The following is a 13,236-nucleotide window of genomic DNA, read 5'->3' as shown; positions in this document are numbered from 1 at the left end:
AAGCTAGTGAAAGACCTTTACTCAGCTGTCTAAAAAAATTGGGTTTTAGCTCTGCACTGTGTTATCTAGAATATCTCTTTATCTGTCTCATTGTTTTCCACCCAAAAAACTAAGGCATATTTAATCTGATTTGTCTACATCACATGGACTTAAGAACAGCTAAGCTAACACATGAAAGAGGAAAATAACTGAACTGTTTAACCAAAAGTTGCTAGAAAAATTAAATAGTTCTATAGATAGTATAAACTCAATTTAAACCAAATATGACATAAACTTCTTATAAGAATACAAGGTAACAATAACCCGGTGTACGAGACAGCAAAAGAGACACTGATGTATAGAACGGTCTTATGGACTCTGTGGGAGAGGGAGAGGGTGGGAAGATTTGGGAGAATGGCAATGAAACATGTAAAGTATCATGTGGGAAACGAGTTGCCAGTCCAGGTTCGATGCATGATGCTGGATGCTTGGGACTGGTGCACTGGGACGGCCCAGGGGGATGGTATGGGGAGGGAGGAGGGAGGAGGGTTTGGGATGGGGAACACATGTATACCTGTGGCGGATTCACTTTGATATTTGGCAAAACTAATACAATTATGTAAAGTTTAAAAATAAAATAAAATTGGAGAAAAAAGAAAAAAAAAAAAAAAAAAAAGAATACAAGGTTTTGTTGCCTTATAGTGTGGATAACTTTAGAGTGTTGAAATACTGTGTTGAGGTGACAATTGTCTAGAGGCACTACTTATCAAAACAGGATAAATTATATTCGTATCCAGGAAAAATAACTGAGTATATGTCATCTTCCTCTTGATGATCATCACCATGAATCAGAAGTTTAGTACTGTTCTTAAAAGATGTTATTTCTTGTGACAGAGAATTACAAAATGTGCCACTTAGTGGAACTGTCATATTTCAAAACATATGCTCCAGGAATTGAAGTAAGAAAACCTCGAGGATAGAAGAATTAAAGTTAAATGTATGAACATAGGAAATTGAAAGTACAAGCTGGTAATAGACTCCTTAGACTTTTAAAGATCTGGAGTACCTTAAGGATGCCCAGTTCTTTTTGTCATAAATAAAGTATTGATTTTTAAAAGAAAAATACAAAAAAAAAAAAGAAGAATACAAATTTTTCCAAAAGTAAATGTTCAATGCATATTTTTGTCACATATGATGTATTGGTTCTTTTCTTTAAAGGAAAACAGTAAAATAATACAGCCAATTAGTGGGGCTGAGCGATTCGAAACAAGATTCTAGTTATGTTGAATGAGATATTTCAACATCAAAATTTTAAATAGCAACTGAGTTATGTGAAAATATGAATTAGAGTACAAATAAACTCTTAACTTTTGCCAAGACTCATAAAATATACTTTACTTTTAAATTCTGGAGTCTATACTATTCAAATTAAAAATAGGATAAACAGAAGAAAAATAAAGAAGTTTGGAAATAACTGATCTGGTGATTCAACAGAATGATCAAGAATGCCAAAACCAGACATCTAAAGCAGAGCCTAGCTTGTCAGCATGACTGTACTCTGAGTTAACATAATCAGTGAAGAAATATTGAAAAATAGTTGTTTTTTAAGTAGCAGTGTATGCATTTGCTTAAGCTTCCTTAACCTTTTTTTTTTTTTTTGAAACTTTGACCTTACTATTAACTTGAAATTCCCAGAATTTGAATACTAGGTCTTGAGACAGGAACCTTGTGCTTTTGAATTCATATTTTAGTTTAAGAATATTAATTTCCCTTTTATAGAAAGGATAATAAAAATTACTGCACTCTTTCTTAGCAGAAACATCATCAAATATAAGACCAAAATAGTTTTGTAAAAAGTGTAGCCAGCATAGATATGTCTGTGTTCTGTGCAAAGTTAGATGTGCATGTATGTGTTTGTGTATTCTCTATGCATGTAAACATATTTTCCTTTACTTCTTCTTAGGGCTGTCGTAAAATACATAACTTTAATAATGTACTACCTGAAGGCATGAACTTGAGCTTTATCATAGCCATGGTTTCAAATAATGGAGATTACACATGTGTGGTCACATACCCAGAAAATGGACGAACCTTCACTCTCACCAGAACTCAGACTGTAAAGGTGGTAGGTAAGCATGATTTGTATTAAGTGCACACAGCAAAGTGCAATAATTTTGTTCAGGCTCTTAATATTTTGTTATAAAGAAGTATGTAAATTCTGAAAGAAAAGTGGCTTAGCTTTTATGTTTACTGTAAATATGTAGAAAAAAAAACAATTGAGGAAGACTTGAAATCAATTAATTTCTAAGTAGTATGAGAAAGGAATCTACCTCATATAGGCTTTGGAAAGCAAAAACACTGGATAAAATAGTTCTGTCTGAAACATGAAGGATACTTAATGTATTCTTTTCCCTTTGTTTGCTTGTTTTAAATGAAAGAAGTGTTGTAATTGATTGTACATGGAACTGTGGGCCCTTTCAAGAATGGACAAATTGTGCCAGGAAGTTGGGCAATCTTCACAGAAGAGCAGATTTTTGAAATAGGTTATGTGAAATTAAAGGTCCGTGATTTGACATCATCTCCCTTGGTTCCTTCCTGTCTACCACAGGCTCCCCAAACGATGCAATGCCTCCCCACATCTATTCACCTGATGATCATGTGGTCTACGAGAAAGAACCGGGTAATTACAGCTGTGCCTTTGAATAGCAGTTAGATTCTCTTAATTACAATGACTAAAAATGTCACTTAATGCAAGAGCATAGAGAGCTGTTGTAGAGAAACACATGAAACAGAAGTGTTATCAGAAAATAAATCAGCTCTGGGGATGAGCTCCTTCTTTGAGCTCTTGGGCAGCTCAGCGATTCTCTGCTTCTCTCAGGGCAGATGCTCTCTTTTCCCTCTGTGAGCAATTTTCCTCTCCTGATAAGTGACTTCTGTTTGATGCAAACTTTAGCCTGTGCAGGGTTCTGGTTTACCGAGACTTCAACATGAGCAAAAGACTTCCTTAAACTTCTACCCCACTACAAAGGAGTGGGGAGTGGGACTGGAGGCAGAACTGGGAATTCAACAGGTAATAACTAATAAAACTGGTAATTCTTGATTTGAACACTGTCAAATGTTTACACCGGCTATCTTCTTCTCCTTTTAGTTTTCATATTTTTCATTCTACACAAGAATTATTTGGAACTGACCAGTTAAGGCATAATATGTTGTTCTTCTGACACGAAGCCTGTCAAGTTAACTTGAAAACCATAGAAAATTTTAATATCCTCTATATTGTATCCTTCCCAATATATTCAATTCCAACCCAGTGAAAGATATAAAAGAAAATTTGTCTAAAATGTTCTAAAGATAATAGAAGCAGTGTTCAATTCAGATGGAGAACAATAACCCCCTCAAATTAAGGTACAGTTTCAAATAGTGATCTGCCTTGTGAAAAAAACAAGACCACACTGAGGGAATCTGCCAATCCTGGATGGACCAGATTTTCTAAACTCAGTAGTGGTTTTATATATTAATATGAACATTCTTTCTGGCATCAGGGTAAACCCATATTAATCATCTAAATGCCTTTCTTCTGTCTGTCATATTATGGTTACAAAAGCATGCCTGAATCCGTGGTCACTTTATCTTTGTACATATTGTTATAGGCAACTGTCTAGAGAATGGCATAAAAACCTTGCATTGGAAGAGAGGCTAGAGTATGACCACTCAGTGAGACAAACCTCAGTTCAAATTGGGATGACAATATAATTTATCATCTCAACCTGGACACCTTTTGAGAATGAAAGCAGTCAATATTAATAACTAACTAGGAAAGCAAGCATAAAACAGAACTGTTCTGGGCAAACAAAAACAGAAGGTCAGTCTGGGTGAAATCCTGGTCTGCCACTTATTTGCAATTTGACCTTGGGATAGCATTTAAGCTTCAATTTTTGCATCTGTAAAACATTAATTTAAAAAATAATTCATAATGTATTGTTAAAATTAAATGTATCTATTTATAAGTAGCTAAAACATTTAGCACAGGGAATCATTCAAAGTCCTCAGTGAGTCTGCTGCTATTGTTACAATTATTATTACCATGTTTTGCCTAGAGATTCCCCCTGTCTTCACCATGTTCCATCTCAGAAGGATAGCATAGCCTTTCTATTTGTAAGTTGTCTTTAAGCTCATTGACTGAACCGTGATAACTTGAATATTTCAAGATACAGCCTGCCTGGTCAGTCCTCTCAGCAATGACGTCACCTCATCTTCTCTGGGCAAAGGACCAAATATCTGGATAACCATTCCTCCATCTCTCATTGTTGGTGAGGGAAATAACAAAGGACAAGAGCAGTCCATGGAGGTTTAGGGCTAAGAAAAGAAACGTTATCAGAGCCTTTTTGAACAAATACTGTCGTTTTAGGACATATATCGGCTCTATTAAAAGATGGGCATTCTAATAATTTTATATAAAAAGCTGCTGTCCTTTTCCTGGTTTGTTTGTTTTGCAATGAAGTATTGAAGTATGGTACATTACCTTATGGTAGTCCACTTGAAAATTAGTCAGAAGTAAGCTTACAGGCACATAGAACTTTCATAACTTCTGATTATTCACAAAATACAACCAATATAACCATGTGATAGTTACAAACTCATGAGTTAACTTGCTTTTTTCAGGAGAAGAGCTACTCATTCCCTGCAAAGTCTATTTTAGTTACCTGAAGGACTCTCGCAATGAGATTTGGTGGACCATTGATGGAAAAAAGCCAGAGGACACCACTATTGACGTATCTGTTAATGAAAGGTATCATGGACACTGACAAGGGGGTGACTAACCCTTGTTCCTCAACCTAATGCCTTCTGGTTTATGCTAATTGATGAAAATTCTAATTTTTGCCTGTCAGTAACAAAAATCAGCCTCATTTTCAAGTCTTTAGTTGCTCTATCCCAAAACAGGATTCTCAGACTTGCAATCCAAGCCCCAGATACTACCTGGTGATTTTATCTTTATGATACCCGCTTGAAAGCAGTTGGAATGAATCTCCTATCTGAATGAAAAGGTCGGGATTTAGAGTTGTAGACAGAGGAAAGCCTGCCAGCATGGCCCTGTTCTGCTTCTCAAGTCTGGAGTCTGGGCCTATGTTTTTGTGCCTCAGATAGTTGTGTTAGTTCCTTATCTCCCAGTGAGCACGTATTTCCTATCTCCTTCCTCTCCTTTCTTAATTTTCATAGCACATATATCACATTTATAAGTGATAATTTTTAATATCGACTAAAAACATTAATGTTCTTTAAATTTTATTTTTTAAGTGGGTGAGGTGGTAATATAACTCACTTTTAAAATAACACGCTGGGTCACGACATAAATAAACATGACATTTTTTGAATTGGCTTGATTTGGCAAGGAAGACTGCAACAATAAATAAAAATGAGCAGCTAACTGCATGACAAAGTAGTTCTGAAAACTTAGACCTTATCATCTATGTGCTGATAGATCTTAGGTTACTTGAACTTCAAGAAGTTAAAAGATATTTATTCCCTAGTAGTAAACTCAGACTTTATACAGAAATTATGAAGTATCATAGGGTAATATGCAAGATACTTAGTTCCTAACTGCATAGATTTTACAGGTATAACAATGATACAACAGAGATGTCAGTGCAATGTGATAAATGCAGTAAAAGGGAAGTATTGGGTATTTGGGAAGATTTAGTTGGAAGTTCCAGTTAGCTTTAGGGAGTTAGGTAATACGTCTCAGATGATACATGGCTTAAATAAAGATTTGAAGGATAAGTAGAAATAAACTGGAGAAAGAAAGAAAAGTATGTTCCTGGTAAAAAGAAAAAAAATCATTTTTTTTTACATCATATACAAAGGTGTAGTTTCAAGAAACAGAATATATTTAATGATACAGAAGGAGTTTCCTGAAATTGGAGCAGTTTTTGCTGAAGGAATTGATGAAAGATGTGACTGAATGCACAGGAGAGTTATTGACCATTTCAGGAATTCTGAACATTGTGCTTCCAACCCTTATAAAAATAATGAATGAATAGTAATGACAGTCATACTGTTCCTCCTTGCTGTTACTGAGACACAAGTCACTGTTCATAGCTGAGCAGTGCAGTTCAACTTAGGTTAACTCTATCACAGCCCTTAACCAAGATTTCATGACTGACAGTAAACCTCATAAGAACTTGGATGTCAGTCAACTGTAAGAGAGAGAATTTTTATTTTTTTTCCTTTTGAGCACAGTAGTTCAGAGAGATCTTCAGTCTTGATCTTAGACCCAAAGCACTTGATCTCTGACTTGCAGAGAATTGGATATACTTATTTTCACAAAGTTTACTTGCTCTGAGAAGTTTCTTCTTTCTTTAGGATATAACTAGGAGGTTTCAGCATTTTAACTAAAATGTTCAATCTGTGTCCAAAATCCAAGTTTTGGGAATCCCTGAAATGCATCAGCTATTACTGTGAGATGATAATAATAGCTTATATGAATATTTATTAAGCATTGTTCTAATGATTCCCAGGTGGCGCTAGTGGTAAAGAATCCACCTGCCAGTGCAGGAGTCATAAGAGACATGGGTTCAATCCCTGGGTCGGGAAGATCCCTGGAGAAGGGAATAGCAACCCACTCCAGTATTCTTGCCTGGAGAATCCCATAGACAGAGGAGCCTGGCGGGCTAAAATCCATAGGGTTGCAAAGAGTCAGACATGACTGAAGTGACTTAGAATGTAGGCATGCATTGTTCTAATACTTATGAATTAACATACTCAATCCTCAGAATTCTTGAGTAAGTTAATACTTGCAATGCACTATGTAGGTATTGCCAGTTTCCTCCTTTTCAAAGGAGGAACTAAGACTTGGAAAGATTACTTACCATGCTCAAAGTACATAACCAGTAAGTGCAAAACCTCGATCAAAATTCAAAGGGGTCAGGCCTCAGAAGCCTCTCACTGAATCAATGCTGCATCCTGCCTCATATATTTGAGGAAAGGAGACCCTTCGCTTTGCAGAGTGACCTGTAGTATGATGCTAATGCTGGGTGTTGAATCTAGATATTGGAATTGTGTGTAGTATAGATGGTAAAGAATGATATTAGAATCCAGAGGCTAGTCTCCTTTTGTATCTTCAGGATCATGAGCACACAGCTTATTGACATTCTGTCTGTCCTCACCTGGGAGATCTGTTATTATCTACTTGTCTGATTTACATACAGCCTTTGGCCCTTGAATCTCACTAATGCTTTGATTTTCTTTTTCCTACTCCTAGTGTAATTCTGAAAGTAACAGAAGACGAGACAAGAACTCAGCTTTTGAGCATCAAGAAAGTTACTGCTGAGGATCTCAAGCGCAATTATGTCTGTCATGCCAGAAATGCCAAAGGGGAGGTTGACAGAGCAGCCAATGTGAAACAGAAAGGTAATGGATGCACTCAGCAGATGAATGTGTGAAGTCTAAATGTAACCCTCCAGTGAATAAAGAAAAAGGAGAAATTGACAACGAGAGCTCTATCACTTAGCACATTCTGACACATAGTGATGAATTAAACTTGAATGAAAAATCTTGCGAGTTTCCATTTATATAATGATACTAAAAATATGATGTCTTATGGTTTTAGTATTTAATGCCCATATGTGACTTAAAAATTTCATATGATTATGATAACGAGGCACAGTGCCATATCTGTAAAGAAAAATGAAAACTAAAGAATATTTCCTGTTCTCAGAGATATAACAAAACTGGTAGAACCACATATCATTGGTGAATTGTAAAGACCATTTCAGAAATCATTGATGGCAGAGTTCAGAAGTCATAAATACTGGTCATACCATATGACCTAATACTTTTGGAATTTTTCTTGAACAAGTAACTTAACAGAAAGAGAATTATGTCCCTATCGATATTCTTAGAAGCATTATCTATAATAATGAAACATTATAAATAGCAATCATCTAATTGCATGTAAGTAAAGTAAGATATAAAATATTCTCAAAAATATAATTTAAAAATAATTTTCAACACTCTGTGCCAATATCTCAAGCAGGTTTTTAATATACCACTAGCCACAATTGCTAAAATGAAAATGAATAAAACTATTACTTAAATTGATGTGAAATGATTTCTATGTTGATATTACAATTTTTTCCTACAATAAATAAAAATCATAAAGCTTTCTTGTGTGAGCTGTTGCTCCTAAAACATATTGTGTCTAAGATTTTCTTTGGGTCTCTCACCTAACAAAGAACCCTAGATAATGAATCCTTTCATGAATGTTTTTCAGTGATCTAGATAATAATAAGGATGATTCATCACATGAAGTCAACCCATTCAGAATCATTTTGGACCTATGTCAAAGTTAGAGCCTTTAATATATACACAAAAAAATTAAAAATGTTAAGTTTAAAACTATTGCATTTTGCAATAGGACTTAAACCTCATTTAAAACTGATTAAAAAAAAAAACAAACAGGCTTCACTTTAGCATTTTATTACAACTTAGGAAGTAAAGAGCAAAAGCCTGAAATATATGCCTCTTAAGGAGACTTAGTGGATTGATTCTGAATAGTTCATTGCTTCTGGTCCTCAGAAGGGAGTGTAAAAAGAGAAGACTGAACTGCATGTTGTAAGATAGTGTTTCCCAAAGTAAGTTCCTAAGAGTACTACTAAGCCTCTTCATAATACTGCAATTCATTTTTTGTACTCTAGACACAGACGGCCTATGTTGGAATACTGTCCAATTCTATGACCTTGGAAAAATCACTTAACCTCTCTGAGCTTCAGTTTCTAATTAAAGTAGGCAAAATATTAATAATAGCACTCCCTCACAAAGTTGTTTTAAAGTATTCAGCACGGTTACTGGCATATAAACATATATAAATATTAAATGCTCAATAAATGTTCAGTTCATTCGCTCGGTCGTGTCTGACTCTTTGCAACCCCATGAATCGCAGCACGCCAGGCCTCCCTGTCCATCACCAACTCCCAGAGTTCACTCAGACTCATGTCCATTGAGTCAGTGATGCCATCCAGCCATCTCATCCTCTGTCATCCCCTTCTCCTCCTGCCTCCAATCCCTCCCAGCATCAGAGTCTTTTCCAATGAGTCAACTCTTCACATGAGGTGGCCAAAGTACTGGAGTTTCAGCTTTAGCATCATTCCCTCCAAAGAAATCCCAGGGCTGTTCTCCTTATGTTAGATCTTATTATTACTTGCCCAAGATTTTTGTAGGTATTTTTTGACAAAGGCTTTTATACTCAAGTATAATTAAGGTCTGTGATATGCAAAATTGATCAAGTTAATTTAGTTCAGAGCCTCATGGTTCTTTCATATGTTAATACTTGATATGAATATTGAATTGAAATATTTGGCAAAACTAATACAATATTTTAAAGTTTAAAAATAAAATCAAATTAAAAAAATAAAAAATAAAACGAAAAAAAAAAAAGAAATGTAGTAGAGTTGAAATGTAGTAGGTAGAATTGATTCAAATTGACTTGATTTCAGATTCTTTAGGTATGGAACATTTTTGTGGGTTTCATATTCTAAGGAAACAATTATGGAGGAATAATAAATTAATAACAGTGTCAGATGGATAGAATCAAAACAATCAATTGAAATCATGTTGAATCTAGGAGTGATGTGGAAGTCTGTCCACCAGAGCTGCTTTGAGTAACTCTTCTTTCACAGAAGGCTGTGTTCCCAATGGTTTAATATGAATGGCTTTAGGAATATGGAATGCTTAGTGCATCTACTGGAGAAGGAAATGGCAGCCCACTCCAGTGTTCTTGCCTGGAGAATCCCAGGGACGGGGGAGCCTGGTGGGCTGCCGTCTATGGGGTCGCACAGAGTCGGACACGACTGACGTGACTTGGCAGCAGTAGCAGCAACAGTGTGTCCACTAGACCAGATGATCTCTGCTGAAATTATATTCATATTACATATAACACGGTTGGTTCTTTGTGCACTTAGTAGTACCAGAAGAGCTGTGTGTTTGCTCATGTGGATTCTATTCTGGGCTGGCTAATGCTGAGATTCATAGGTGATATCTGTGTTCGTGTTCATGTTCATATACTATATGTAGGGGTCCTTCTCTGAATTTCTTGACAAAGAAGTCCATTTAATAGTTTCTTCTATTATAGTTGGTACTTTTTTAAACCCTATATTAACAACGTTTCATTTATGAGGACTTTTATATAGGCTTATGACCCATGTCTTTTTTTTTCCCATACAGAAACCACATTGAAAGGTCTCTCTTTTTCTTTTTTTATTGAATTGATTTTACAACTTGCCAAAAAAAGGACTCTCTTAATGTTAGTCTATTTCTGAATTCCCTACTATGTTCTATTACTCTGTTTGTCTGTCTTTAGTCCAATATTACTTTGTCTTGATGGACAGCTTTAAAGTAAGTCATGAAATCATGTGCTCATATACTTTATGTCCTTTCCTCCACATTTTCTTTTCCAAGATGAATTCAGGGACCATATATTTTTCATGTAGATTTTACTGTCAGCTTGTCTATTTCTACATTAAAGGCTCCTGTGATTTGATTGGAATTGCAAATTCATTTATAAATCGATTCAATGGGAATTGAAATTTTAGCAATATTGAGTTTTTAAATTCATTAACATGATGTCTCAATTTATTTAGGACTAATTGAATATCCTCAGCAATGCTTGTCTTTCTTTTTTGGTTTCAAGTCTTTCACACATATTGTTAAATTTATCTCTGTTATGTTGTTGATGCTTTCATATATAATATTTAAATGTTTTCATTTTCAAATTGCACATTTGTGAAAAAAAAAGAACATGGAATTAACTTTTATGGCCATTTGACCTTTCCAAATTCACTAATTAAATAGGGTTTCTGTTTTTGGTGTGTGTGTGTGGTCTTAGCATTTTCTATACACTTGATCATGGTGTGCATGCTAAGTTGCTTCAGTCATGTCTGACTCTTTGCAACTCCGTGGACTACAACCTTCCAGGCTTCTCTGTCCCTGGGATTTTCCAGGCAGAAATACTGGAGTGGGCTGCCATGCTGTCCTCCAGGGGCTCTTCCTGACGCAGGGATGGAACCCACATCTCTTATGCCTCCTGTATTGGCAGGAAGGTTCTTTGCACTAGTGCCACCTGGAAAGCCCACGAATAAACAGACTCTTACTGCTTTTCCAGACTTCCTACTTTTGGTTTCTTTTTCCTGACTGTTTCACTCTTTCGGACCTCCAGTAGCACAATCAGCAAAAATGGAGAACAGCCATGTTTGCGTTGCTTCCTATCTTAGATGGCAAACATTCAGTTTTCATAATAAGTATGATGCTACTTGTAAGTTTTTGTAGACAACCTTCATCTACATGAAGTATTAAGCTTATATTTTTGGTTTGCTGAGAGTTTTGTTTCGTTTTATTTTTTTAATGAATGTATCTTGAAATTTTTCAGACTCTTATCCATTGAGATGATCCTATATTTTACTCTTTTATTCTATTAATATTATACTTTACATTGACTGATTTCAAAATGTTGATACAACCTTTCATTTCTGAGGTAAACCCCAACATCATCAGGATTTATTACCCTTTTTATATAGCTGTATTTGATTTTCTAATATCTTAGAAGATTTCTATGTTACGGAATTTGCTCATATATTTGTTCATGAGAGATATTGGTCTGAGATTTTCTTTCCTTGCAGTGATATGACTAGTAACAAAGCCATGCTGGCCTTATAATATGAATTGGATGATGACCCCTCCTTTGCTATTATCTGAAAGCTTATGTATAAAATTGATATTATGTCTTACTCAAATATTTAAAAGGGTTACCCATGAAACTGTCTAGGTCTGGCATTTTCTTTATGGGAAAGCTTTTAATTATGAATTCAGTTTCTTTAGTAGCTATTTGGATATTCTGTTTCTTCATGTATCAGTTTGGGGAATTTGTCTCCTCAAATAATTTTTCATGCTTTATCTACATTGTCACATTTTTGGCATAAAAAGTTTTTACATCATTTTGTAATTTTTTTAATGCATGCAGGATTTATCATGATTCTCCCTCCATCATTCCTGATAGTAGCGATTTATATTTTCATCCAATCTGTTTATCAATCAAGAAAGAGGTTTTCAGTTTTACTGATTTTTTTCAATGAACAAAAATGTTTTCATTAATTTTTCTCTATTTTGTATTTTATTCATTTTACTCTGTATTTTTCTTTTTGCTTGTTTTACATTTAGTATGTTCTTCTTTTCTATCATCTGAAGTTGAAAGCTACATCACTGATTTTCAAATAATTCTTTTTTTTCCTGTATAAGCATTGAGCTATAAACTTCCTTCATTAGACCACTTTAGCTTAAACATGCAAGTGATGAAATGTTGAAGTTTCATTACCATTCAATTCAAATTATTTTCTAATTCTTATAATTATTTTTTGACCCATGATTTATTTAGAAATGTGTTACTTAACTTATACATGTTTGGGAATTTTCCAGATTACATTTTTTGTCATGTTATATATTAAAATGTAATTGAATTTTAGAAATGACTGTTTCCACTCTTTATCGTGATAATTTTTGATATTTCACATTGTCATTTAAGTCTAGGTAATCGAACAATTCAGCAATGACTATTAAAAGGCAGGGAAAGGGTACCTGTGACTTAGAACTACTTGGGAAGACTGTAGAGCGAAGTAGAAGGAACAGAGGATTTGGTGCTAGACAGGCTTCAGCTCAGGTAGTGGTTCTGGTGCAAACTGTATACATGAACTGGTGCAAGCTTTCCATTTGTCCTTCTTTCGATTTCGACTCCCAGAATGTCTGTGAGACTGGAGGGAGCAAGTAACAAGTACTTAACATGGTGCAGCACAGTTGATTATAAATTCTAATGTAATTCTGTTATCGCCAGAAAATATATACTCTGCCTCATTTCATTTCTTTTACGTTTATTGGTGTTTCTTTAAAAGTCACAGCAGATTGTTTATCTTGGTAAATGTTTTACACGCACTTAAAAAGGGTGTATATTCTGCAGTTTTTATGTACTATAAATGTCAGCTAAGTCAATTGATGTCAGTGATGTTCAAGTCTTCAATATATTTATTGATTTTTTTTAAACTGCTAAACTTTCATCTTCTGAGACAGCGGTGTTGAAATTTTTACATAGAATTATGTATTTTTCTCTCTTCAGTTCTGCCATGCGCTTCACATATTTTAGAATTGTGTTTTTAGATACATACACATTTAGGATTATTATGTCTTTTTGATGAATTGACTCTTTTAAATTATGACCTG

At 34.8% G+C, this 13,236-nt stretch overlaps 1 protein-coding gene across 13 annotated transcripts in view; it reads left to right on the top strand.

The window, feature by feature from the left end:
* The window catches only part of IL1RAP (interleukin 1 receptor accessory protein), a 244,081-nt gene that overhangs the window by 112,669 nt on the left and 118,176 nt on the right, over positions 1-13,236 (top strand). For 12 of the 13 annotated variants that reach the window (NR_190886.1, NR_190885.1, NM_001430307.1 and 9 more), the window contains 4 exons: positions 1,943-2,108; positions 2,588-2,659; positions 4,642-4,768; positions 7,238-7,386. Coding sequence is in view for 11 of the 13 variants with exons in the window: in NM_001430307.1 (NP_001417236.1) it covers positions 1,943-2,108; positions 2,588-2,659; positions 4,642-4,768; positions 7,238-7,386 (514 nt within the window). In the remaining 2 variants the exon portion in view is untranslated. Of the gene's footprint in view, positions 1-1,942; positions 2,109-2,587; positions 2,660-4,641; positions 4,769-7,237; positions 8,142-13,236 lie in introns of those variants that run through there. The other variant, NM_001076155.2, reaches the window with a different exon arrangement.

The sequence above is a fragment of the Bos taurus genome, chromosome 1, assembly GCF_002263795.3.
Source record: "Bos taurus isolate L1 Dominette 01449 registration number 42190680 breed Hereford chromosome 1, ARS-UCD2.0, whole genome shotgun sequence".
NCBI lineage: Eukaryota > Metazoa > Chordata > Mammalia > Artiodactyla > Bovidae > Bos > Bos taurus.
Note: the sequence above shows the minus strand (reverse complement) of the source record. Positions and strands in the feature narration are given on the sequence as shown.